This window comes from Osmia bicornis, chromosome 5 (genome assembly GCF_907164935.1).
Source record: "Osmia bicornis bicornis chromosome 5, iOsmBic2.1, whole genome shotgun sequence".
In the NCBI taxonomy this organism is placed as follows: domain Eukaryota; kingdom Metazoa; phylum Arthropoda; class Insecta; order Hymenoptera; family Megachilidae; genus Osmia; species Osmia bicornis.
In genome coordinates, this window is record NC_060220.1 from 2,088,697 (window position 1) to 2,116,431 (window position 27,735).

The 27,735-nt window shown below is 37.6% G+C and overlaps 5 protein-coding genes and 1 long non-coding RNA gene across 10 annotated transcripts; 1 reads left to right on the forward strand and 5 right to left on the reverse strand.

The window, feature by feature from the left end:
* Window positions 1–425: 425 nt before the first annotated feature.
* LOC114871029 lies at window positions 426–5,619 on the reverse strand. The gene is made up of 5 exons (XM_046285965.1): window positions 5,037–5,619; window positions 4,624–4,960; window positions 3,161–4,491; window positions 2,962–3,096; window positions 426–2,902 (listed from the first exon to the last, which is right to left on the reverse strand). The coding sequence occupies exons 1-5, from the start codon at window positions 5,617–5,619 to the stop codon at window positions 426–428; spliced, it is 4,863 nt and encodes a 1,620-aa protein (XP_046141921.1).
* A 638-nt stretch (window positions 5,620–6,257) lies between these two features.
* Window positions 6,258–7,485, reverse strand: LOC123987783. The gene is made up of 4 exons (XM_046285706.1): window positions 7,411–7,485; window positions 7,147–7,270; window positions 6,827–7,075; window positions 6,258–6,756 (listed from the first exon to the last, which is right to left on the reverse strand). The coding sequence occupies exons 1-4, from the start codon at window positions 7,483–7,485 to the stop codon at window positions 6,263–6,265; spliced, it is 942 nt and encodes a 313-aa protein (XP_046141662.1). The 3' UTR covers window positions 6,258–6,262.
* A 948-nt stretch (window positions 7,486–8,433) lies between these two features.
* LOC114871178 (protein yellow-like) lies at window positions 8,434–14,126 on the reverse strand. 3 transcript variants are annotated; one of them, XM_029176765.2, is made up of 6 exons: window positions 14,065–14,126; window positions 13,571–13,794; window positions 10,621–10,760; window positions 10,142–10,474; window positions 9,816–10,065; window positions 8,434–9,747 (listed from the first exon to the last, which is right to left on the reverse strand). In XM_029176765.2, the coding sequence occupies exons 2-6, from the start codon at window positions 13,782–13,784 to the stop codon at window positions 8,807–8,809; spliced, it is 1,878 nt and encodes a 625-aa protein (XP_029032598.2). In that variant the 5' UTR covers window positions 13,785–13,794; window positions 14,065–14,126; the 3' UTR covers window positions 8,434–8,806. The 3 variants fall into 3 exon arrangements, with proteins under 3 accessions (XP_029032598.2, XP_029032597.2, XP_029032599.2); XM_029176764.2 differs by lacking the exon at window positions 14,065–14,126 and having other exon boundaries at window positions 13,571–13,928; XM_029176766.2 differs by lacking the exons at window positions 13,571–13,794; window positions 14,065–14,126 and adding an exon at window positions 11,630–11,715.
* Window positions 10,768–13,792, forward strand: LOC114871182. 2 transcript variants are annotated; one of them, XR_003788529.2, is made up of 4 exons: window positions 10,768–10,867; window positions 11,145–11,369; window positions 11,627–11,961; window positions 13,706–13,792. It is a non-coding gene; the product is annotated as an uncharacterized LOC114871182 (long non-coding RNA). The 2 variants fall into 2 exon arrangements; XR_003788528.2 differs by having other exon boundaries at window positions 10,768–11,369.
* Window positions 14,127–15,916: 1,790 nt separating the features above from the next.
* LOC123987782 (major royal jelly protein 1-like) lies at window positions 15,917–17,660 on the reverse strand. Of its 2 annotated transcripts, none has more exons than XM_046285703.1 (6): window positions 17,554–17,660; window positions 17,098–17,476; window positions 16,819–17,034; window positions 16,476–16,747; window positions 16,279–16,411; window positions 15,917–16,209 (listed from the first exon to the last, which is right to left on the reverse strand). In XM_046285703.1, the coding sequence occupies exons 2-6, from the start codon at window positions 17,470–17,472 to the stop codon at window positions 15,988–15,990; spliced, it is 1,218 nt and encodes a 405-aa protein (XP_046141659.1). In that variant the 5' UTR covers window positions 17,473–17,476; window positions 17,554–17,660; the 3' UTR covers window positions 15,917–15,987. The 2 variants fall into 2 exon arrangements, with proteins under 2 accessions (XP_046141659.1, XP_046141658.1); XM_046285702.1 differs by having other exon boundaries at window positions 17,558–17,617.
* A 522-nt stretch (window positions 17,661–18,182) lies between these two features.
* Window positions 18,183–25,134, reverse strand: LOC114871030. Its single transcript, XM_046285966.1, has 10 exons — window positions 23,984–25,134; window positions 23,802–23,904; window positions 23,641–23,729; window positions 22,804–23,096; window positions 22,498–22,740; window positions 20,153–20,385; window positions 19,901–20,079; window positions 19,136–19,599; window positions 18,816–19,059; window positions 18,183–18,740 (listed from the first exon to the last, which is right to left on the reverse strand). Exons 1-10 carry the CDS (start codon window positions 24,503–24,505, stop codon window positions 18,549–18,551), a joined length of 2,562 nt encoding a protein of 853 aa, XP_046141922.1. The 5' UTR covers window positions 24,506–25,134; the 3' UTR covers window positions 18,183–18,548.
* Between the last annotated feature and the right edge of the window lie 2,601 nt (window positions 25,135–27,735).

Sequence of the window (27,735 nt, forward strand, 5' to 3'; positions counted from 1 at the left end):
AAGATTAAAAAAGTGCAGCAGGCACACAGGAACTGCATTTAATTAAGTGCATTAAGCTCGTTGAGCGGTGCAATAAACAGCGAACTAAGAGGTCATTCGATTGAACCAAGCAGTGCAGTAAATCAACGAATTTGTTTAAAATACATCCTTTATTCGACATATACAGAAATCACAATCAAACGAGGAATCGAAGGTGAATGTACGATGAGATCATCATCGTCGTCATTCGAATAGTCAAAATTACTTAAAAAGGATAAACACGAATATAACACGAAATGAAACAAAACTAAACAATATTTTCTTGTTGAATTAGACATTTTCAAACCGAATGAAACAAAGACATATTTGTATCACGAATGAAATAAAATACAAGAGAATCGAACTTAAAATACGAATGTTAAAGGAAATTAATCGACAAATGATATTCAACTATTTAAACTGTCTTCAAATTCTTCCATTGATGATGCATGTAAATCAGAAATCGTACGCTTTGACGTGTCTGAAATTTTACTGTACGTAGAATCAAAGCTGTCCGTATTCTGGAAGTTTGGTTCAGGAACTCTAGCTGCCGATGTCTTCTTTTCTGTTGAACTTTCGGCTTCTTCAACAATTGTTTCATTTTTTAATCTCTTCTTCACTTCTTCCTTTTTCTCATCATTTTCTGGAATTTCTTCCTTATCCGGTCCATCTTCATCGATCTTTATTTCAGGATAATTCAACTGATTATCAACAGACAATTTCGTTTCTTCGTTATGTTCGAGGAGAGATTTTGTCGAGCTACAATCATCTGCCTCTTCGAACCTAAAAGTTTTGATTTCTTCTTCAGCTGCGCGGAATTCGCGAAGTCTTTCATTGGTTGTTTGAAAAATATTTCGTCTGGAAGTTTCTATATCTCTGATTGCACTTGCGATCGAAGATAAATTCGACTGAGTTTTCTCATCGTCAGAGTTTAAGAACGACGGAATCTCAACATTTTTTGAGATGTGCTCGCTTAGGGACAACATCGCTTCTTCAACTTCTTTCTCGATCTCTTCTGAATCATTTGTAAACTCTATAATATTTGAAGAATATTGTTCCCTCATTCTGAAGTCTGCTTCCATATCAAAGTTCGTGATTTCTTTTAGCGAACCGTCTTCTTCTTCTTCTTCTTTTTCTTCAATTTTTTCAAGGAGCTTCATGGTCGATACCGGTGCTGCGTGAATCTCGAACGGGTTCAAAGTTGACGCAGATCTTGAAATTTCAGCCGAGAATATTTTTCGGCACCAAAATTGAACGTAAAACAAGCATCCTATCATCCAGAATAAAAATATGGTTAATGGAGATACTCTTTCTAACACAGTGATCTCCTCCTCTTCGTTTGTTATGTTTTCAATTTCGTTACTTTCTTCAGTGTCTTCTAATTCTTCGATTTCTTCAATTAGTATTATTTTTTCTTCTTCTTTGAAATCAATTGACTGGGCATTTCTATCAGGTAATTCAGTTTCTTCTAATTCCATGCTCTCTTCCATTAATATCGTGTCATTGATATTGAACAATTGAAAACCCTTGATAATTTCTTCAACGTTTCCTAACATTGTTCCTTCTTCGCTTACAATTGTTTCTTCTTCTTCAAATTTCACATTTTCTTCACTCTCTGTTTCGCTTGCAGTCTCTTCTGATTCAAAATATTTCATTGTTCGATACATTCCATATGCAGTTTCGTCCGAAGAAATGCTTTTAGATTTACCAAGATCTTCTTCAATCTCCTTTCCAGATTCCTCCTCTAAATAAACATTCTTTTCCTCGTGTTTCAGCTTTCCAGACCCGGACGAATATTCCAGCTTCGTGAAGAAAACAGATTGCTCGACATTCTTCGTCTCTTCACTTTCTAACTTTACATCTTTCAGCTTTTCTTCTTCTGGTCCACTCAAGCACAACAATCCAGTGGGTCTAATTCCTGCATCTCTGTCTCTGATCACTGGATTCAGTTCTTTGTGATCCTCGTCCGAAGCAATCAAAGAATCTGACCAGTTAATTACAATAGGAAACTTGATATCCGTGAAAACATCCTCCTTGATGAATCTCAACGTTTGGTCATCTTCTATATCTTCATCATTCTCTTCTTCAGTCGTATCATTCTCTTCTTCGATCGTATCATTCTCTTCAGTAATTCGTTCACTCTCTTCGCTATCGTCCCCTCTGAGAAGATCCTGAAGAACACTGAATCCAGGATCATTGACGTTCTCCAAAGTGATATCACCGATGTTCAAGTTCCTCAGAAATTGACCCACGATCGAGAAGACGTCATTCGAGTGTTCCTCGTCTACGGAGGTGATGAGCAAGTCACAATTTTCTGCTTGCTCGTCCAAATCTTGTGACTCGCGAAAAATAGCCGGGATGGCTTCTTCGAGGTTCCCGTGGTCGTGAGAGATGAACGAAAGTTCGTCAGGAAAAGCGTTAACAACATCGTTGCTTAGTTGAACGAAACCGTCGTCTAATGGATCTAAGTGTCTTTCATTCATGATGTTGTTCACATTCAACGTGTCTGGAGCGAAGTCCAAAACGGAGTCCATCGATTGATAGGAGAACGCGGTGTGAAGTAACCTTGAAGTGGTATCGTCAACGATGTCACGTTGACGTGGGTTTTTACTTTTAGGTGTATTTTGGTTGCTCAAAACGACGCCATGAGCCAGGTAGCTCACGTCGATGTTCCTGGTGAAGTCTGTGTAATTGGTCGTTCTTCTGGTACCATCGTTGCTTTGCAAATCACTTGTATTGATGTTGATTTCTTCAGGTACTGATTCAATTTCATTCTGTTTCAGTGGTAATGTTTCTTCATGGATTTTGGGTACTTCTGTTGGGTCTTTTGTGGAATCTTCAGGATCCAAGATTGTCTGAGGTTGATTCATGGCAGGTAAATCATCTGTAAAAATATCAGAGATTGTTAAAATGAATTTATATTTCATAATATTAAGTTCCTACCTTTTTCAGCTTCCAACTGGGTTTCCTCCAATTGGCTGATGGTACTTGAAGACCACGTAGACACTACATCCTGGTTCACACTGGACTTTATCGTCAACAATAAACTATCTTGCTGAGGTTTGGAATCCTTAGTACCTGTAAAGTATTCGAATTAAATATAACAAGGTATATTGGTCAAATATGACCAAGGTATTCATACAACCTTCGCCAGATTCGATCAACGGTTGTACTCCGGATGAATTAGTCAGGTATTTAAATTCATCTCTTATGTCCTCCTTGGCCTGTGTTCTTTCCAGCTCGCGACCGTTTTGAATGCCCTCCAACTTCTTACTCGACGAGGCTGAGACAACCTCTTCGTCACCCATCTGCTTAGGTTTACTGTACTTGCTCAGTTGTTTCCTGGTATCTGTTTCAGCTGAACTCTTCCTCAGACTTTGCTTGTCGATACTGAACAATCTATCCAAAATCTTATCTGTAACCCTGTTCATCTTGGTGTAACCCTGCTGCAACTTCGAGCAGGTGTATACTTCGTTAGAAAGTTGAAGGACCTTGCCACTTTCATTGACCACCTTTGACGAGGTGGCAACAGACGATTTAAGATCCACTGATGCATCAGCAGACAGATTCTCTTTGTCTAGGTACTCTTCAGATTTCAATTTTTTATCTACACTGAATTTCTTCTTAGAGTTACTCTTCCTGGGACGCAGTCGGTGCTTAGACTCTTCAGGAAGCACGTCTAAGGTGGTTTTACTCGGACGTATCTTCCTCTTGGCATCCAACTGTTTCTTGTCCATTACCAAAGTGACCTCGTTGTAGGCCTTCAAGGCTCTCATTTCTTTGTCATTCGAAGATTCAACCCGGCTCTTCGTCTTCGGTTTCTTCGACTCCTGCAGCTTCCTAATCATAGGAGTTATCTTTGGAAGCATACTCGATGACAACTCTTTCTTAACTTTCTTAGGACAAATAGGTGGTTTCCTTTTATTTGTAGATCCATTGAAATTCGAAGAACGAGCCACCTGGGCCAAGTTCACCGTGTCGAAAGTGTCCACTTTAGGTTTAGAACTACTTTTCCGACGATCCTCTCTCCTGGACTCTAAAGATGGCGAACATTTAGCCTCCAGTTGCTGCATCTTACACTCGCATACGCTTTTGTCTGACGAAGATAACGATGATTTCGACTGGTTAAACTGTTTTATTACTTTATCACTCTGAGAGTTTGCAGAATATCGTGTTTTTATTTTACTATTCTGATGATCATTCATGGACGAGATGCTATTTTCATCCTTCAAGTATTTACGTTTCAAGCTAATTTTCTTGCGGTTCTTCGAGTCTGTGATGATGTTGATTTTCGATGAAGAATTAACAGAGTCTGTCTGAGTGTAAGAGTTCTTTATCGGATTTGTCGGGCTGAATTTATATAGTTTTTTGGGAACTTTCTCCAGAGATCGTTCGGTCACTTGAGTCTTTTGGGACGTTAGGTTTTCAGAGTGGAAGGTATTCACCGAAGATACGTGTACTGTGCTCTTGAATCTGAAACGGTGAGAAATTTGACGGAATTATAATTTTTAATTAAATATTAAATGGTCTTTAATATTTTGGAAAAATATTTGTACAGTTGGTAATCTTTGGAAATAAAAATGAATCATTTGATTTTTGCAATACCTGTTTGTCTTTTCGCAATCCTTTACTGGCGAAGAAACGTTTCTCAATGCTCGAACAGTACTTTGATTAATTTCATCGTCCTGTTGTAAGAGAGTCTCGAGGTTCGATTCACCATCAAACGGGTTCCACTTCTTCTTTTCTAATTGCTGAAGTACACATTGCAATTCGGAATTGTTGGCGAAATCCTGTTCATAGCAACCATCGAACACCTTCATAGAATCTTTGTAGAACCTCGGAATGTTCGTATCACCGAACGAATATTCCGGTATATTTACCCTTAATCTATTTTCCCTGACTTCTGGTTTGTAAGAATTATTCTTCTCGGTTGAACGTATGTCTACAAATTTATTACAATTTTATGATTAACAAAAACTTTGCAATACTTTGATATATAATTAAAAACAGAAAGATACCAGTGAGAACAGTAGATTTTATTGGAATCATCGACTTTAGTACTTCGTTTGCACTCTTCAGTTTCACCTTACTTTCTTCCAAATTAATTGTTGTTAATATTTCATAATTTTCCACCGGATTTGCAATCTTCATATCCTTTACCACTTCTGAAAGATTTTGCACTCCAATTGAAATATTTTGATCTGGACCATATCGATTTTTATCCTTTGTTCGTTCAATTGATTTCTCATCTATATACGATCCTTTTAAACAAGGATCTTCATTAAAATTATTCAATAAAAACTTTATATTATCCGTTATTTGTCGAACTTCTTGTTTTAAATTCTCGTGTTCCAATATTTTCACGTAATTTATCAATAGACTTTCATTTGGAACTTGAACTTCTTCCTTCAGTTTCTCTTCTAAAATCGATTCTTTCAAATTTAGCTCATTTTCGAAATTTATCGACGATTGCAGATCATTTTTCAATAAATTTTCCAGCATAAGAGCACCATCATTCTGATTCTTAAGATCATCTGATTCTAAAGTTTCTTGTTTTCTTCCTGTATCTGGACTTTCGTTTGGAGTAGAAGTCTTCAACATGAAGTTATCAGGCAAACAACAGTGTGCTCTTCCATCTTTGAAAACATTGTCGTCCACCGAACAGTCACAATTGAACAAAGATTGAAACTTTATAAGATTGCAATCATTTTCTACGTTTTTCGTTTCTGGTTTCGTGTTGTCTAACCGTGGACAGTTTCTTTTTTGTGTAGAAGAACTGTTTGCTTCGACATCCTTCGAGGAAAAGGAACATTTATCATTCTGCTTCGTTTCGTTTTTTTGTAAACTGTTAATTTCTTCTTTTTCCTCGTTAGAGGAAGGTTCTGTCGCATCTACTTTTAGTGGATTATCCAATTTTGGTGTATCTATTTTTCCTAGATCATTTAATTTTGGTTCATCTACTTTTATTGGATTATCCAATTTTAGTGTATTTATTTCTCCTGGATTATTCAATTTTGGTTCATCGACTTTTTTTGGATTATTCAATTTTGGTTCATCTACTTTTCTTGGATTATTCGACTCTGATCTCTCAGTAGGATTTTCTGTTACTTCCGGTAGAGTTTCGATGATGGTTTCCTTTGGGGCCTCTGATGGCAATGGAATTTCTTCGATCTAAATTGAAAATAATAAATTTTTAAAGATTTAAAAATATTTATTGCCAAAAAAATATGAAAATTAACATAATTCAATAACTTAATACCACAAGTGAATCTTCCACCAGCTCCTCATTATTTGGCCTGAAGATAGACTCCTGATCTTCATGATCCTTGGTTAACATATAAAATTTTTTGAACGGGAATTTTCTTGCTCTGAAAAGTTCATCGTCCACTTCGGTCAGCCTTCTATAATCTTCTCTTTCCTTTTTACCAGTACGGGCATCGATAATGTCTTGTTCAGTGATACCAAGGATCATTATCGTTTTCTCTGCTGGTGTTAAATCGTTATCATCGAGGATCCGTGAAATAGTATCCTGCGAATTAAAAGTTTCGTAACTTTCGTACGATAGCAAGGTGGTCAACGATCTGGTTCTGTATTTCGAATCGGCGATTTTCATGCATAGGCGATTGGTAACGAAGTTTGTGTCACTTTTTAAGGTCCTTTTTAACTTCCTTAATTTCTCCGCGTATCGCAGTTCTAAGAAGAGACGCGAATTGGAATACCAATTATACGAGGCGAGAACTGAAAGAGAAGGCCCAAAAAAATTGTTAAAAATTGCCGACATTAATGAGATATAATATTAATTACTTACTTAAAGGTACAAGTTTAACGATTATGAACTCCAAGAATATGGCGAGAGAGAATCTCTTGTCGTACCAATACAAAAGACAAACAGCAAGTACGATCACCTCTAGTACTACATTTTTGAAAAAACTAAGGATCAACCATGGTAATAATAAACAAGGTCTGCTCCACGTGATTATTGGATAAATATTCGTTAAGTAGGTGAACGTGTAGATGTGGGCGATAATTATTCGTATGATTACGATCCATGATAAAACTACAAAATTTTCAGGTCGACAATTAATGTTAATTTTATTATTACGTAAAATATAAAAAAAAATTGCTAACCACTTTTGATCGTGTCCTCGCCAATAGTGCTAAGTATAAGCGTGCTATACGACAGAGATATATTTTGTATTTGTTCGAGTTCGTTCGTCCATTTAAGAGGGCTCCAATCGAGCGTGCTGTTAATCTAAAAATTTTTAACAAACAATATTAAATTAATTATTAACCTTCGACAACGAAGGTTATAAAAGGTTAGAAGCGAAAGAATACAGGAAATCTGACTAAAAATGATAAGTATCATGAAAATAATTGATCGAAGGTTCTTACTAATCCTATGATATTCATTATCAAACGTTCGGTTCTGAAGGAAAGACCCAAGAATCGCGCAAGAAAGCTAGGCATTAGGAACACGAAACTTTCGAAGAAGCCGGAAGGCCAGCGAGTCGTTGTTTCCACTAGAGCCGATCATCCTCGACTTAGTCTATTGATTTGAACAATTCTCAATCAGTAAAACCTTCAATTTAACGAACCACACGTGAATTTCAATAAACGTTCTCTGTCGACACAGCCACGTTAATTTTGACGAGTTTAACTTCTTCACCAGAATTTCGTTACGGACGCCTTCGGTGAAACAATCGACTGATATCGTGAAACAAATGACGAGAGGAAATGGAACGTTTCGTTGGATAGAATATTCGTATGAATACGAATACCATAGCAGGATAAAAGAAATTAAATTTTAATTATCTTTTAAATCGAGGGCAGGGCCTCAAAAAAAAAGTAGCTCAAATAAAATTTATAAAATTAACATTAAAGCTTGTATAACTAATTTAGATTAATATTCAAGTAAACATTACTCTTCTTGCATTTTTATAGGAGCCCTGATTGATGGATCCAGTGAAATGTAAGAATGATGGTGAACGCGAAGAGATGCAATTGCACAGGATGCATCACGTCCTCGATTCGCGCTACTTGAAACCGTACGTGCGTGACCTACGGTAACTTGGCGAACCCTTCTGCGAATGTTAAGAGGAACGGTTTTCTTCACAGAGATCATTCATCTTTTAACCTACTGATTCGAACAAGTGCACGATTCTTTACCTCCGACCGGACGAGTTAAATGCCTACGCGTCGATGCACTTCCTAATTAGCTACACTTAACACCATCTTAAATTACCACAGAATTATAACACAAAGAGCAGACAATCTCCAGATGTGCTAAGAAATTAAAATATGCAACTTTAAATTAATTATAATGAAAATTTTAACAGTACCCCTGTACAAAGGAGAATACAAGCGTGCATGTAAATCAGGTTGCATAGCGTCAGGTGCAAAAAGTAGAGTACAAAGTAAGAATGATAATTTTATTCGTGGAATCCTGCATCTCATTAAGAACTATACAGGACCTTATTGAGCTGTGTTCCATCTAATTATTTTACAAAAACATCACTCATCATCGAACATACTATTCTCCTAAAGAAAGAAAGTTCCTCAATTTACATTTACAATATTTATCTAAATCATCGATGGTATATTTATTTAATGCTACACTTTCTCTTATTGCATAATTCTCGTATGTACATATTTCTCATTGCTAAATAACTCGAGGTAGCCTGAACACTCAATCACAACATCGTTTCACATTTGTCTCGAAGAATCAAAGAGACTGTTCTTCAGCATCCCTGTCCCATTTTCCCAATACAAAATCAATCCAGAGACATCTTCAGCATGTCTCGTCGTAACCGTGTTCAGAACTATACACCACGTGATTAGGATCGCAAACAGTATCCTTGATAGCTTCTCTGACATTAGCCTTGAACACTCTGTAATTAACCTTGCTACTATCCACGCTTCCATAAAGATACGTGGCCAGTCTGTTAGAAAGTAACCAGACATTTTGATCGTATTCACGATCGACCTTGATATCGTTCGGAAAGACTAAAGATAAATTACTGGTGCCAATGACACCAAGGTTCTGAGGAATATATTCCTTCCTGGTGTCCCAGCACCAGACAGAATCTCTGGTGACCATGTTGAAGAACATCACACCGTTCCTGTCTACCACAGACCCTGAAGAATGCCCGTAGTCCTTGGCTCTGGGTCTGCCAATGGGCACGAAGTAATCCGAGTTGTCCTCGACCGTTTTCTTGTCCCTCAGGATGGAGGTGGAGACGGCAAACTCGCGGAAACTGGACATGGGATGGAAAAACAAGGTCCTGTCGTTGTGGATGTCCACAGGACTCAAAGCGATACCGAAGATACCGTCTGTCCATTGGAATTTCACACCATGGAGCTCGTATTTGGAGGCCAAGGGATCTGGGTAGAAATAGTGGTGTTGAAATCTGAAGGAGGAGTCCTTGAAGAAGTCGTAGACTAGTAGTCCGTATCTGAAGACATCGGAGGCGTAGGCCACTGCTGAATTACAGTCTTCGTTCCTGATGTCAACGATGATGTTTGTGTATAAAGAATCTTCTTTCACTTGATCTTCCGGTAGAATGTACTTCCTGATCAATGTGTCTGTGTTCAGATCGAAGATGAAGATGGCTGGAGGACAGACTTGCTTCCCACCCATTGCTACGTCCACCTTGCCGGAGTCCAGCACCCAGAGGCGATCACACTCGTCGACTTGGACCCTGAAGACCGATGTTAGAACCTCGCAGTTACCTGAAAATTGTACTAACATAATTTTTTTTTCTGTTTCAGGCTCAGAATAAATTGGAGCTTCAAACCACCTGGCTGATGCCATCCCCAGTCCGGATAGGGTCGCAACTTTGGACTCTTCGTCTTCGAGTTCTTAGGAACATAGGCCAACGTAACTGGAATTCCATCTTTCCATTTTGGAAGCGTGACGAAGACCTTGTTCTTCCAAACTTCAAGACCAAGAGGTAGATTATTCTCAGCGATGAAATCTCCGACGAAGATGGCCGAATCCCTAGCCTCGATACTGTCGTACGTATAATCGATAGTGGACCAAGCAAAAATCTGCGAAAAATAAACAGAATCTCATATATTCTGTTTTCTGCGTTTAAATTGTTGAATTTTAATTTTGAAAATTTACTAGTTCCATGGCAGGACCAACGTAATCATCCTCCACTTGTCCTCGACCAGGGTCATAGTTCAGTCCATGAGTCTCAAGCTGATTCAACAATTGAGGATCGCTCTTGAACATGTTGAAATTCCTTCCAGGTGGTCTTGGACGAAATTTACTTCTGTCGAAGTTGCTTAGAAAATACTCGCTCGAGTCTGGCGTCGAACCGTACAGATGATTGTTGTATTCAGGAGTGGTGGACAACGTGTCCAATACATTTTCCTCTGGTTTAGGAGAGATGCAAGTTATGTGACCGGGAAGTTCGTCGTGACTCGATATCAGAGTCTTGTAATTCTTTAGAGACTGTTGAAAAGAGGGTAGAGTCAATTTCGTAATAGAGAAAGTCCGATATAATTTCACGACTTAAAGGTATCACGAAATGGTACTTATGGTATATTAAATTCAAGCTTAAAGTTTAAATTTTCAAATGAAAAAAGGTGCGTTCGTACTGATCGATAGGTCGGAGGCACATTTTTCTGCGTAGATGTTTCAAGATCACGTGAAAGCGCATTGCTACCAGGCTGAATGGCGAACTGCTGCAAACCGAGAAGGCACATGGATAGTAACCATGGCATAACGTTCCCCATACCTGCAAAGAACGGAGATTTCAATGCGTGTGTAGGAACGACCTTCGATGACCGATTTCTCAACTGGAAGTTCACGTTGACCCGGTTATCCTGATTGCATTACCAATACGTAACTATTCAAAGCTGTTTCGATTTGATAATCATTTGATTATGAAATCAATATTAACACTTTGATTGCCACGTTAAAACCGTTGTAAATTCCATTAAGTATTACTTTTGTCTTCAAAATACTTCATTATCTAATACGAGTATTTCTAATCAATTAAGTCAAAGAATTCCTAATAATACGAGTGATGGACTCCTATTGAAATTCAAGCGTCACCCATACATGGGTGACGCGGCAGTCAAGGTGTTGAATAACTTTTATAATTTTATAATTCTTTTAGAAAGTAAGAACGATTTCATTCACCGTGAAATTGCTCGATGAAAATTATAATTAAGCGTTAATCGTGTTTAAACGTACACCTTACGTCACCGTTCGTAACAGATCGTAATAGCCATCAATTAAACACAGTAGGCGCGGAGCTATCCAGGAAGAAACGGTGAATTTAAAAGGAAAGCGAATACGATCGCGGTAATTGAAATGATTCTGTGGTCCGACGACTTTCAAGGTAAGCAGTGTCACTTAACGACACTTTCCCTTGAGAAAAGCATGAAAATCGACCTACTATTTCATCAATGAAACTCAACGAAACGTGTCCTTCGCTCATGGAACACAATTCAAATTTCATAACACTGAATCACAATTTAATTTTACAAAAAATTTTAACACTCATTGTTCTGTTCACCGATTCAACCATATCAAATCACCAGAAAACAAATAACAAGAAGGATAATTAAACTTTTCATTGAATTTCTTTGAATGCAGTACCTGGAAGAGTGTTTCTCAAGGTGACCCACTGACTTTAAACAACCTTCTTTCGCACCAGGGAAAAGAAACCTTAAGAAGTGGAAACTGTTAGGAAGAACGCGAGAGATGACGATCAAATGAAGATGTTCCGTTCGGGATGAGAGCGTGGATGATACCCGACTGCCATATTCACTATCCGGGTCATAAGTGTGTCTAGGTGTACTACGAATGGAGAGAATGGCGAATCCCTTCTCTCGAAGAAGATTTTCCCTCTCGTCCGTGTTACAAGACTCTCCTCCGCTGTATAGGTCATTGGCGGCGAGTTCATGGGAGCTCGTGAAATCAAGGAACAGGTAACCACCTACTCTTTCTATCGACTATATCCAAATATGATACGTTAAACGATGACTCTACACGTTCTCACAACCAACAGATATTCATTGATACTTCCATCGATATTTGGAACACAAAATTCTATTTCTCTTCTTAAGGTTTAATCTTGTAAAATTTTACATATATTTCTGTACCAAATATTCCGGGATTTCGATAGAGTTACGAAAACGCTTCATTAGAGTTTCAGTTTCATTTTTAATGAGAGAAGAAAGTTTTAGTACTTGCTCCATATGGAGATGACTTAGATCTGAATATCTAACAAAGGAATAAATTGAAGCACATCGTTGCAACGTTCTGAATGCTAATGTATTTTATTCTTTCAATTATTCGATTATATTAAAATCTGCACTGCCCAGTCACGATGACCCCCCTTAACCGCATAACTTTATTCATGGCAGTAAATGCGTTAAAGGCTATTCGATCGTTGATGGCATTTTAGAATGCAAGGATCTTCTGCCTGTACTCAATTATCCTAGCTCTACTGCAAAGTTTAACTGGCTATTGTCGCGAATAACAAATCCATGCCATTACGTTTGCACAATGCAAGAGTATCGAATGTCTTCTTTGTCTTTCCTTGCGATCAGAATATCTACCTGTGTAGCATACCAGGTCCATAAACAAGAATTTCTTATATAATCCCATAAATAATTCTTCCTTAACTTGTTAACAGTTATGAATACTTAATGTCTATAAGTAAATTGGAATGAAGAGTATGAAAGTGAATACGGTAATTTGAGTTAATAACAGGTTACAGGTGAACATAATTGGTTTATCGTTCGCGCGGATGTTTTAATTAATTGAAACACCGAGTAATTACTGTTCTATGAAAGCGTAAATTATACTGTAACATGTTAGAGCTGGGTTCGCCGGTGTTTCCCATAAAATTTGTTCCGCGAACTCGTGCTACTCGCGCCGATGCGATGCGCTCGATATTTCGAGCTAGTTTTAAGCAACCGTTTGGTCTCGACGCGTTACGAAACGGGCTACCTATTCGGTAGAATGCATCGTTACGCCAGCATTAATTCTCGTGAGAACCCTGACGTTTCTTCGATCGATGCCGTGAAGAAGAAACGAGGAAAAGAGCGTAAAAACGATACACCGACGGAGATAAATTCGATATGAAATAAATTGAAATTCCACGGTGATTGGCTACTCTTATTTGGTCAACAAGCATTTGCTTAATACGTTTGAAGGTGATGTTGCAATATGTGTATTAATAATGATGACGCACCGCATGCGTCTCGTACTTGTTCATCGGAAAAGAATTCCAACTCTTCCAGTTATTAATCAAAGAATTATAATTAAGTTTATTACCGATGGTCATAAAGATACAGGTTCGGTGACATTTTAACGATGGAATTCGCGAAAGAAAAGAAACTTTCGTTGCACAATACTAAATTAGCTTATTGTTGCTGCATCGAAAAAAATATGCGTACATTTTTCCGGTAGACAATTTCGTTTTACGACAGCTGGAAACATTGTAACTCTGACCACTTCTGCACGACGAAGCTCATTTCAATTTTACGATCCAAATTATTCCGAATGAAGCCGAATTTTAGCAATACTTACCGCCGTTAGAAGAACTATATTTCCCAGGTACCTTCCAATTAACGCACTCATGTTGGCGCTTTGAATTAGAATTGTCCCAGGTGTAAGCGAATTGATTGCTAGGAGAGACATAAGGATAATTATTCGTCTGTTTAGGAGTGTCTGAGGATATCCAACAATAGTCTGGCAAGACATGTGTTCCTGGCTTCGATTCGATACCTTTCCTTTTTCGCATCGTTGAACGCCTACAAGAATGGACAGAAAAATCATTCGTACAACTCAATTAAACGATACAATTGGGTCACCGAGAAAAGGATGTAGAAAAAACGTGGAATGTGGTGGTAACTGCGTTACGTTACCATTCATGGTACAACTTTTAAATACAGTGAGTAAACTTGTCTATTTATTTTAGAGAGCAAAAGTTATGTACTGGTGGAACGTTACAATTTATGGTTCATTAGTAGTTCCCTTTTTCGGCAACAAATTCGCTGCGGCTTTTCGGCATAAAGACTTACGAAATAAAGTAATTCTTTTAATCGATCCACATATACGGAACCTGCATCGCGCGCAGTGCGCGTTGCACTACCGGCCGCGAACTTTGAATCATCCTTATATACCCAGTGCAACGCCTCCGCCAATACCGTCTGCGCATGCGCAGTGGCGAATGCATAAGAATGCACTCTATTCAAATTTGTTAACGACTACCCAATGCACATTTAAATAGAAAAGTACGTAACATAACTTCCTGAACGTTATCTAGATGCTAGATTGGAACGAAGGTTCATGAACAGGAACAGACTCGTTTTGTATTATAATCGTGTACTTTTTAATTTCCTCATATCTTCCGGTATTTCAATTATAAAAATCATAAACTTACTATCTTCATATTTTCAAATCTTCTCATATTAACCCATTAACTGGCAAATTTTTATTTTTGATATTTTTATATAATCCTATTGCAAGTGATAAAAAAAATATTTTTCAATTCCCCATTCAAATCCCCATTTGGGGATCGTGGTAGGAAATGGGTTAATGACCTTCCCATGGTCAACAAACTGACCGAAAATCCATAGAATAATTTATAATACCAGAATCACTGTCTCGTCTCATTGACTTCGTAAATGATCCGAGACTGAATTCATCATAAATGCACTTTCCACCAGCGTTACACTTCCTTTAATCGTATCCTTACGGTTGAAAAGGCTTATCGCATAAATAATTCGTTCATTTACCTTAACAATTTGTATTCCTTCATCCCTTATGCGCAGATGAATCTTCACTTTCCGTAGCAACTTACCTTAGTTCTATATAAAACTTGTATCGCTAAATCTCGCCAGAAATAGGAAAAATGATTTTTATTTAAAAATGTTCTATTTTATGCACGTTTGTAATTTTTCAAAACATTTGACTGGATAAAGAAGTACTGGCTTTTGTGTTTGATGAGTACCGTTGTTTAACGTACAGAACCGTTCGTGATTATTTAATCTCGCGAACTGACACTGAAGGATCGATCGTCCGACTGAAATTGGTTCGGTCGAACCGAGAAAGCGGAAAGTAATGTTTTTCTGCGCCCACCCCTTCTCATTTTATTATTTATTTTACATAAACAAACGGTTATCGAGGAATCTAACCTGATTATCAATCATGTAACTCCATCGAGATCCTTGTCTCGCCAAAAACGATATACCGTAACTGTCTTGTATGTTCTTTTTAAATTTCCTCGATTTCAGTTGCTCTTGATTCCTATGTTGAAATTCCCTACGATTTCTAAAAGTCATCGAATATAATTAATAATTTCACTTCATTAAATTGAAGCTCTTTGACATGTTGCAAAATTTTTTGATGGATTTAGATGTATATCTAATTTAAAAAAAATATATATTGTCTAAATTGAATTTGATGGATTTAATATCGATCTTAGGTAATTAGGTAATTTCACTTTTGATATTTCGTATTGAACATTTTGGATTTTGAAATTTAAACTGGGTGTTCGATTAGGGGTGGCAGACTTTCGAGGGGGTGGTAGTTGGAGTGATTCTGAACAACTTTTTCCTTTACCAAAATGCTCGTCGAGGCTTAGTTTTTGAATTATTAATGAAAAACAGCCGTGTAAGCAGGGTAGACAGCGCGCAGGCGCAGCCACGGGAGTGTCAGCTACGAACCAACGCGACGCGCCGAGTAGTTTGTCCGTGGCCACGGTCGAGTGCGCTTCATGTAGTCGTCACTCCTGCAGCTGTTTCTGAGCCTACACGTTATGCGCATTGTAATTGTGTAATAATTTACAAATTAAGCCTTAACAAGCATTTTGATCAAGAATAAAATTGTTTAAAATTATCCCAATTAATATTATTGAAAATTTTCCAAAGATTAAAGCATCTACTGTTTTTAAAATATATTTTTCACTAAATATTTTTTACACTCTGCATCAGAAATACAAACTAATAGTATCGATAACGTTCTGGTTTGCAACGAGTGTTCTGGATTAAAGTAAACACGTCTCCTTTCAGTATTCGGAAATTAATCTCGTTGAAATTTAAACTTCCACTCGAGATTTTTTGAAATCTATTAGTCATCGCATATAAATCTTCTCTTCCGGCACAGCTCTTAACTTTCAAACCGCTGGTGAATTGGAGATTCTCTTCGTTAAGGGCAACCAGATCCTGTAATCAAATTAGCAAACAATTAATTGGATAAAACGATAATAAACATAGATTGTTAATAGTACTAACAATGTTTGATCTTCTAAGTTGTCTGTATTCGTTCCAGCAACCGATGGAAGTATTATTGACAAGTCCAAAGAACAGAGTTCCAGTGTCTGACATTGCTTTAGCACTCGATTGAGTCCACAAAATATTTTTGTACCTAAAATCAATTAGATGTTAAAGAAAAATTAATTAGCATTTTGTACCGTTGATTAAGGTCTTACTCTTTGAACCACGCGCCAGTCCCCCCTGATTCAATGATGGACCGAGTGTTAACGATGTCCAAATTAAAGCTGGACATTGGACTGTAGTAAATATTCCCGGAAAAAGGGGATAAGGCCATTCCTACAGGACCGTCTTGCAATGTGAAACTTTCTTTTTGAATCGTGAAAACCGTGGCTTTCGGATCGGAATCCAAAGCAGTCGATGTTATTCGACGGAAAAATGAACCATCGTAGAATATTAGACCATAGCCATCGACGTCTGCCATATAGACCTATAAATATTATTTCCCATACATGGTTCGATAAATCGTTATTCATAGCTTGAAATCGTTATAACACTTACAAATGTTTTCTGGCAGCCGCGTCCGAAAGTTTGAACGACTGGTGTTACTAAGAGACCTTGTCCTATCGTTGTGTTCATCGCGATGTTATCAGGTATTGTGACCCTTTTTATCAATTTTGAAGTTGGCAAATAGAAAACGAGCAATTTCGTAGGACATATTCTGTCCGAGCCCTTTACACCTGTGTCCAGGACCCATAGTCTATCGCACCTGTCGATCTGAGTATCGTTTCAATTAAAATTGATTAATTGATCGTTTAGAAAAATTATTTTCCCACTTACCGCAATTCTGTAAACGTTTATAATATTGTTGCAACTGCTAGTACTAGCCCAACTCCAATCAGGGTATGGGGTGAGTAGAGGACCACCCTTACCCACTTCCTTCGATACGATGTTCAAAGATGAGGGCACACCTTCGTCTCTGATAACAGTGACGAAAGTTTTATCATTCCATCGATCAACATCTACGGGAAAGCAATTTTTGTAATTGTATTCGCCGGAGTTTATAGCAGACTGTTTCTGTTCTTCATTGTCGTATTTGTAATCAATGTACTTCCATTCTTTTATCACTTTCATAGCTTCTTTCTTTGAAACTGCAACTGCATTTTGGAAAGAAACTGCAGCGAAACATAATAGCAGCAACCAGGACGCCTTCATGTTTCTGGATTAAATTGTTCGAGTGAAAGCAAAGCGTTATTTATTTAGAAAATAAATCACTTTATGAGATTTATACTTTACCTACGGATTGTCAGTTTTTTTAAGGAAAGAAGTCAAACAAATGAATGAGCAGCGCATGCATGAGTTCAGGCAATAAATACAAGTAGCAATAATGACCTTCTGTATTTAGACCAGATAATACTAAAACGAGATAAGTATAGGAGGAAAAATAAAACGTTTGCTTTTTCCTCGGGACAGGCAGGAGTAAGCTTTTAGTATATTTAAAATGCGTCAGGTAATTGCCTAACGAACGTTGATAACGTTCTGAGAAACGTAGAAGCGCAACGTATGTAAATCATAACCCTTTCGTACAAGTGTTTCAAGGCAAACATTGCGATGTTTACATTGGAACAGATGTACATTATTTTCCGCTAATATATAATCGCGATAATTGTAATAAACTATAATATCTTTTTCCGATTCGCAGTAGTTTGAAAATTATCGCGGGAAAATATTTTAGGTTGAAACACTAAAAGCTTTTCAAAGATAACAAAAGATAACAAAAGATAGGCTTTTGAAAGTGTATTATCACAGTGAAATTACTTTCCCAGAAATGTCTGATTTCAGTAATTATACTCTCTAGCAAATTTCATTCTTATCTCGAGTTTTATCAAATTAAGAAGGAACGTGAAATAAATAGAACAGAATTATTAACGTTAGATTCGCTGGTTTTATTTACATTAATGAATATCTTAAACTGTTAACTATAATCAATAATATTTTAATTAGGAACTAATCATTCTTCACACACAACAATAAATAATGACAGCCAAATTTTTAATACAATCTTAGAATACTAATTTAACACTAATTCAGCACCACGAGCAGTAACCTGTTTCAAATTTTTTAATTTCATAAATTAACAAGGTCTATAAATAATAGATAAGGTGTTAATAATGATTTTCGAAATAGTTTCGCGAATAGAAAGACTTGAAATAATTATTAGCGAAAATCGAGTATCTCCACCAGAAATCCTCGAAATCATTTTTAAAAAACTGCTCGTGGTGCCAGGATGTTCATTTCGGAAATTGAAAGCCTCTACTATCCAAAGCAGACACGTCACATTTGGTACCACGAACCAGTTCGTCCACGAAACCAGCTTGAATTATAAAGTTCGTTTCATTACTATGTAACGAACCACTCATGTATTTTTGGAAGGCCGCTGAGAGGACCCATAATTCTTGTTTGCCTTTCTTCGAGATGATGATCTGGAAAGTTTTCGATTTTATAATTTAATATAAAAATTCTTCGTCAGAAAATTCAGAGTCAAGTGGCGTTCGTACCTTCATCCCTGATGGAAATTGCAATGTTTCCGAATCGGTAACAAGTATCTCGTTATTAGGGCCTCCATAATTAGGAAAATGCTTGCTGTTCCAGCAACCGATCGCTAGATCAGATAACAGACCAAAGAAAAGAACTCCATGACGGTCCATAGCCTGAGCTGCCGATTGCGAAGCTCGTTCTCCTTCATACGCGATGAACGACCTCGCTGCAGCCTCGGGATTGTCATGAAACAGCGTATAATTCCTACGTTTCACGCAAATGAAGTATAATTTTAAACTGCTAATCTCTGAAAATGAAATCATTGAAAATTGTTATTCACCTAATTACAGAAGTAGACACCCGTGACTCGACCCTGCTGGCCAGAGAATGAAAATAAAGTATCCTGTCGTCGTTTCGAAGGGGACCCATTGCCAAACCCAGGATCCCATCCATAAGATCAAACGTCACATCCTTGATATCGAAAGTACCGTGAGGTGGGTATGGATAAAACAAATTGTTGTTGATCTTCCAAGATCGCGAATTACGATGATCGTAGACGATCAATGCGAATCCGGTCACATCGGCGATGTAAGCAAATGTATCTTTGCAGTCTTGTTCCGTATTGCGAACGTCGACAGCCACGGTAACGTGCAAAGAATCTTCTTTGTAATGATCACGAGGAAAAGTATAGCGAGTGATCAGAGTGCCTTTGCGTAAGGAAAACACGTGTAATTTTGGTGGGCAGACTTTTGTCTCCTCCACTACTCCGGTGTCGAGGACCCATAAACGATCGCATTGATCTATCTAAGAAAAAAAAATATTTTTTGTTAACCATAATTTAATGTTTGAAAATGCATTTACAAGATACTACAAGTCCCTAGATGAAAAATAACAAAGTAGTCATTGAAAATAGCTTTGCAGATAACTTATCGCTTACTTCGTTTCCACTGAAATTCTAGTACATGAGTAATAATAGGAATTTCCGCATATACGTTAGAAGGGTGATTAGTAATCGGGTATTGCCCATAAAAATAACAATAATTCTCGTTGTCATTGTTCTCCTGTCACAGTTCATTCTAATCATTTAGGAAAAGTTTTCGAGTACCTGCATTCTGTAGACACTAGTGATCATGTCGCAGTTTCCTATGGCATTGTACTCCCAATTTGGAAAGGGTGCGATTAAAGGGTTGCCATCTGTAGACACCTTGTCAGTAACGTAGCCCAAAGTCACTGGTACCCCTTTTTGAAATCTTGGAATTGCGACGAACACCGTCGACTGGTGCCCTTGAATATTATTTAACAAATTTTACTTTGTTGACACAATAGAGGATAGAAATTATGAAATAATTTTATTCACCTCCATTGTAGACGTCAACGTCGATGGGCACTGGTGCGCCGGGTATGAAATCTCCATTCTTAATTGCCACTTCTTTGGCAAACTGGTTTGGAAATAAAAATTCCAACGCCTTCCAAGAGTATATAGTCTTCAGCTTTTCATGCGCTCTTGCGTCAAAGATTACCAAGAGTAAAATCGTCCAGCAAAGCCTCATTTTCGAATGAAATCGCAATAGAGTTATTATTTCCATGTAATTCAACGATTATTCGCCGAGAAAATGATACCTAGATGCGTTCTCTGTAATTATTAAAATTAGAAATCTCAGCAGACGCTATTGTACAGAATCTTGGCATTGTGAAGCTTGTTTTCCAATTTGAAGGATCTTATCTCTCTTGAGTCATGATTTTTAATAAAAAGACACCTCTGTTTTGACAAAACAGGTGTTTTATAATAAAACAGCGATTAAAGAAGAGATGATGGATTACAAACGTTCAGGTGTTTGCTGAACAATAAATGCTCAAGAGTGTGATATTCAAATTTTGTTATTGAGAATCGTGTCAATGGATTGCGTAATGTTCACCAGACGTTCATTTTTATTTTCTTAAAAAAAAAGCACTGCATTATTTACTTTAATTAAGAATTTATATTAACCCCTGGATTAATTTTACAAATTTCTTTTTCAATTTCACTTGGAACAAGCATCTCAAAGTGACCCAAATTTCTCCAAGTAAATGAGTCCCTCGCAAATCACAAAAGACTATTTAAATGTCGATCGTTCGGCATAGCTTAACACCGTTTTCTCGCGATCGTGATATCATTTCGGTGTCACCTGGCTCTTTCTCTCCTTAAAACTTTCACCACTTAGGGAAAAACCCCGATAAGCATTACCGTTTGACCGACTTCGATCCACGAAATTCGATCATTAATACTTCCTGGAATCATGATCGACCTCGAAAGGTTGCCAATCATCGGACAACGAAACTTGTTGTTTAATGTCTCGATAAACCCTGTGTGATAATTGTGCTGAAAAACTTTGTACCACTCAGCACACGTGATCTCGATAAACATTCACTTTCGAAGATTTTTTACAACATTTCCATTGTCTCAGAAGGTTAATTTCTTTTCTAAGAGAAAATCTAACGCACACTTTTTAAGTCTCTTTAAACTAATGCTAACTTTATTCAAAGTTTATCTTCCACGTTTCAATTGCACAAAATTTGAATTTTAATCAATGACCACCGTGACATTGGTACTTAAAATAAATTTCATTCCAACTTTCAGTAATCATCTTACATAATAATATTGAAATCTCAGATGTTTGATAAAAAGTTCCCAATATCAGTGCTACTCTACTTACCCGTTTTACAACCACAACATTTCCATTGATTCGAATGATACGAAATGATTTTCAAACAGTTTTTATGTTTCACTTTTTAGAGAGATAAAAGAAACGGAGCAGAGAGTTGCTTCCCTCGCAGCGTTCGAGGATCGACTGAAGAGACAACGATTCTCGTGGAGCAACGATCCCAGTTAATCATCTCTTCGGTGAATTCCAGTAGGTCGAGTAAGTTTCCTCGAATATCGTGGTCTTTTCTGGTCATGGTCATCCAACAGGTTTGTTGGTTCGTATAATTAAAACGAGTTTACCGATTATTCGTGTGCTTAATCCCGGAGCAGATGCATTGTTTGATTTTTAATCTAAATTAGTTATACAAGCTTTAATGTTAATTTTATGAATTTTATTTGAGCTACTTTTTTTGTCATATATGTGAAGAGACCCTTTTTAGGAGTTCGCCTCGGATCCCCAAAATTTCAGGGCCGGTTCTGATAAGAAATAGAAGTTCCCAGTTTTTAAATACTTCTATTTCATAAATTTAGTATGGAATTTTTTTATTCGCAAACTTAGGAACAAAAACAAGGTAAGATGTTAAAAAAGGTGTTGGGTACTTTTCCAAATCGAAGGAGTTAAATTTGACCCATGACGGTCGTGCTGTTAAATAACTTACGTTGATCGATTGTTTACATGGATTATTATTCACAATCAATACGCGTCAAACGCTTTTGATTGTGATTGCATAATTGCATCTGCATACGTAATACTTATCAATTAAAGATGAGCAAATCTGAAGATGACGAGTGTCGTCAGATCGTAAAAATTTCCCTCTGTTTGATGTTAAATATTCAGAGAATCGCTTTCGATAAATTTACATATTTCTTTATTTTTTGAAAATTTAAATCTCATAGATTATCGACGATCCATAAATATTTTTAGGAAATTGGTATTTGAATGTAGAGGTAATTTCTTGTATAAATATTGTAATACTGATTTTTATTCTACCTATCGCCCCTGAGGTTTTAATTAGAACCCTAACGTGTTGTTATAAAAATGTAAGGGAAACGACGATTGAGTGTACGAATTAAGAATCGCGTGTTTCAATGGAAGTTGCTCAGCCGTTAGCCTCATGATTCGTATGTTGATATCGCGGACGTTGACCTCTTTTCGGAAGAACTTCTGGAACCTGGTGCTCATTACCCAAAAATTACCATTATCGTGAGCCCATCGAATCTCCGCCACGAATTGCAGCTTCTCTGGACTGTATGCCAAGATTCTGAAAAAGAATCAGAATCGTTAGCTCTATGATTCTAGGACTATCGCAAAGTGATAGGAATACCTTTGTCGATTGGTTTGCGGTTGCCAGGCAGCAATTGCCACTTCGGTTAATGGCGAAAAGAGAATTGTATCATCTCGAGGGTCGACGGCCAACGCGAGACCTTGACTCGATTTTCTGCCTACCAAGGTCACTGGTAATTGTTCTCCAAATGCTGGAGGACCAGCTTGAAGGGCAGTGCTCGGTACGCTGAACAGACGATCCGTCGCCAGGGGTTGGTAATAAACCATCCCCTGTTTTGCGGAGAAAGCTAAGCCGACCACGCCATCCATCAGTTCAAACGTGTCACTGCCAATCTAGGGAAAAGTATTTTTATCAGTAGTCCATAGTTGGTAGTTGCAAAATACCTCGATAAAAAATGAAACTCGGTAGTTTCACAATCATTATATCACTAGGAAATTAGTCAATTAATATTCTCTTCCTATCTTGATCAAAAAACATATAAAATTCCATTTCGCATAATAAAAAGAAAATATCATTGCTTGTATCGAGCGGTGACTTCCCATAAATTTTCACAGTGCGTGAAACGATCTATTCACCGTGAAATTCCTCGAAATTTCCTGGATAAGAAAACAGGCATTAGCAAGAAATGATAATCGAGGCGCGAATTACAAAGCTTGAACTGACCGCGTAAATATTCATTGCGCGTGGAAACCGAACCGCGAAATTTACGTTCTCCTATTAGAAGAATTATACGATTGAATTATGTTACGATAGTATTTCACTTAACCGAGCTGGTTTAATTGCTCGTATAAATCAATTTAGCTTACACATAGTATTCCATCTAATCAGCAATAAATACTTGCTTAATTAAAAAATAGTTTGCCTTATAAATCTTACTCTGTACGTGGAGTAATCTGGATGTGGATACATGGAGGCGTGCGTAACTCGCCAACTCCTATCTGTAGCTCCATCAAACACCAATATACCTGAAGAAAAATGTTGCATTCAAAATGAAATTGGGCATGAAAATTTATAATTAGAAATTTCGAAACACAAACCAGGTCCTGCGGTGTCGCTCATATAAATAAACACATCGTCACAGGTGGTTGCTGAAACATCGTCGATGATCAGATTCGTCAGTAACGTGTTTGGCCTTAGTACCTGAAGAGAAAAATATAATATTTTCAATTAGAGTAACTGGAAGCGCATTAATTATAAATAGAATCTGAAAAGAAATTACCTCTCGTGGAAAGGTGTACTGTCGCACTAATTGGTCAGTTTGCAAGTCGAACACCATAATTTTCGGCATACAAACCGGCATAAAGTCATCGATCGACGTCATTATCCCACTATCCAGCACCCACAATCTATTACACCTGTCTAGCCTCGATCTGTAGACAGAGATCAGCTTCGAACAATTCAAGTCTCCCTTTCCAGCGCTGTGCCAGTCCCATGATGGATACGCTTGAAGTTGCGGGCTACTTTCTAGCGGAAGATTCCTCGGGATATAGTTCAAGGTCGATGGTACCCCAGCTCTTAACCTTGGAACGCAGATGAAGATCTTATCCCAGCCGACTTCAATCCCAGTAGGTACTACGTTTTCGGGACGATATTGATTTAGAAATCCTCGATCGTAGGGTAGGGCGAAGTCCATCAGAGGCCATTGAGCTATGGTTTGGAGAACCTCTGCGGAGGACAACCCTGCCAGGAGGACGAAAACTAAGATCCTGTGAAGAATAATTATTATTTTAATTAATTTCATGAATTATGATCATAGGAGTTCTTGTAACTCCACTTATGGCCTCGGATATGCACAGAAATTACCGACATAAGTTGCATACTTTCGTGTTACCACCTACATGCACCTAATTATTATTTATGACGCAAGAGATATTTCAAGAATTTTTTCACAGTGATATTTACGACTATGCTCGAAAACGATAGATCTTAAAGTGTAAATTTCTGGCGAGGTTTTCTTACACGATCGATGATCGCAATGCGCGCGAAACAATGATGTTGATTTTGAATTCATTAACAAGGCATTTCTCGAGTTATATTCCACGGAAGAATGATAATCTTTCATTTTACAATTCAAACAAGGATTATGTTATTATTGGAAAAGCTTTCCCTCGGACTTGATCTTGAACGAATCGGATGTTTCCGCCTTGGCGGTGAATATATTACAAGAATTATGCAAATACGAGGCTGCGTCTCGTGTGAACTCACGTGCAATGCAGTCTTAAAGAAAAGCATTTCTTTCATGAAATTAATAATTCGGTTTATAATGCGAATTCACTGTTGCAAGAAAATTCAGTACTGAAAGGGTTGAATCACCTGCGCTCAAACTAACACTTTTTCAAATATTTCAAAGCGGTACAAAATTTTTTAAAATTTAAAAAAAGAAGCACCAACCTCATGATGCGAAGATTATAGGAGTTGATTTGTAGAAACACAGAGTATTTCTGGAAAGAGCTCGAAGTAAAACTGCAAGTCTATAGACCGAGCGTGTATCAGGTCCCGCTGTCTGAACAACGACTGGTCTAATTTTCTTACCTCGAGTCAGATCCTGGGCGTCTGGAGACAGGAGGCAACCACAAAGCACAAATCAACACATTGTGCAACTATACACGTTCGTACGCCCGTCTACTTACGTCGATCGATCCTTCACACCCATGACTCCAGGTGGGTGCGATTTCGAGAAAAGGTTACGATCCATCGCGGCATTGGATCATTAGATCTCCTGTGACCTTTGGTAATTAGGTATATAAACTTTCACAAATTACAAGTTTAGATATATATAAATTTTTATACAAAATGGGAACTAGCTCAAAGGGTTAATATTCTTATAAATTTTAAATTTGGATACAAGTCCTTAATAAAGACATTGTTCTGTCCCATTTATTTCAAGTATTACGAAAACAGTGATACTATCGTGATTAAACAATGTCCAAAAACGTAGGTTGTATCTGTAGCACTGGGTGCGGTTCTTTAGTTCCGGGGACTTTCGATCGGGGTTACGTATCAAGGACTTCCACATAACATTTACTAACAGCTTAGTTCGTACAATTGCCATTTTCTTTCGCATACCGGTCAGAACTGTGTAATTGTGATTTTAATCACGTATTCGTGACATTATTATACACTTAATTTAATTTCGTGAATTAGAAATATGAATTTTTGAATAGTTCCATTTTAAAAACATAAATGTTATGTTATAAAAACTAGTAGATTCTATAAAACGTGGAGTCGTTGAAATCTGAAAAATTAGAAGAGATTCTGGGTGAAGAAAATATCAAGATCAAAGAAAATTATAGAGTAGAAAATGCATTGCGTAAATGCAATACTGGTCTGGTGGAGAATAAAGCGTTTTAGGCTTGTGTAATCCGGTCGACTTGAAATACCATGAGAATTACGGGGTCTATGGGGGTCGCTGACACTCCCACGGAAGAACGGAAGTAACGAAATCTCCTTGTTTTCCGCCGTCTATGATTGATCATGCGAAAGATAGCGAATATTAAACGATTAATAACGAAGACCATTTGTCGCCTGGTAGCATTGTTCGTCAAGGGAATAACAATTCTAACAAATACAGAATTTCAAATTTCTATTTCCTCGAATTTGTTTGATCGATGATTATCATTGAACAGTAGCAAGTGTATGTACGTCTACGAGGGTACTGTGTTAGATAACGAGTCCTCGGGTTAAATCCGTTTGTTGACCATTGAAAAACGGTAGTTGCAGTACAGCTGCGAGGGTAACAGTAGATGATGAATGAGTAGAATGAACAGAGAATGTCAGTCACGTGTCTTTTGTGCAGAATCATTCGGTTCTTTCCTGCAGCCATGAATGAGAAAATTATTCTAAAATTAACGGACAGCTATTAAATTCAGAGATACGAATAATTGTGACATCAGGAAAATTCCAAAAAATTCGGCCAAGTTTTTTCAGCCGATAGCGAAACTGTTAAATCATCGATAGAAGAAGAACGCAATCAAAGATTGCGGTTTCGCGCCCTCGCAAGAAACCAATTCTATCGTCACGTTATTTGGACATGTTCGTTTGAAATATTCACCAAAGGAACGGGAAAAACAGGGAAAAATTCAACATGCGGGCTGCAAGATTGTTAAGAACGCTTGCGTAATGTCATTCAACGACCACTGATGTGTTTTCATGCCGAATTCATTTTTTCCCTCCGCCGTTGCGTACAAGTCCGGCTTGGAAAGTCAGCTTGTAACCGCTCGACCGTGCACTGCATTATTGTACATGCTGTTCTAAAAGTAACGGTCATAGGAAAACCAAAGAAAAAAATAATTTATTAGTTATAGTCTGCCAGACTCTTCAGCGGAGCTGATGATGGACGATCCCCGCTTTTCGAAACTCATATATGTATATTTGAACTACATGCCAGGCGACTGCTAGCGAGAACACTGATCATCTCGCCGCCACCTAGCGGTCCCCTAGCGAACCAAAGGCGTTCGGGGAGACGAAACCCTCTCCCCCTCCACTAAACGCCTACATAATCGATAATCATTCTTTCAGAATAAATTACTGAAAATATTAGAGAATTTTAATGGCGCACAAAAATTGTTCCTTATTTCAAGTTTGCAATGTTGTACAGAATTAAGACGGTTGGCTTTCCCAGTTTCTACATCACTCTCTCCTTAGTTTCTTCAAGTTCTCCAATTTATCCAGCCGATATTTACCAATCCAGAATTACTTGATACAGCTACGTTAGATTCTAATCACTTTCTCATTTTCGCTAACAAACTATAGCCTATTCATCTTACCATCAGCGTATAATTGCCGCATAATTCGTAGAACGAGGTATGATTAATTGCCGTGTAATTAATCCTACTGTTAAGATAAAAAAAAAGAACAGCCCATTATCGGAAAACAATTGTAATTAACAAAACATGTGTTAAACTCGCACTTTCTGATCAAGATTTCGAAAAGCTCCGTGGTGTAACAAAACGTTGTCGTTCGAAAATTGAT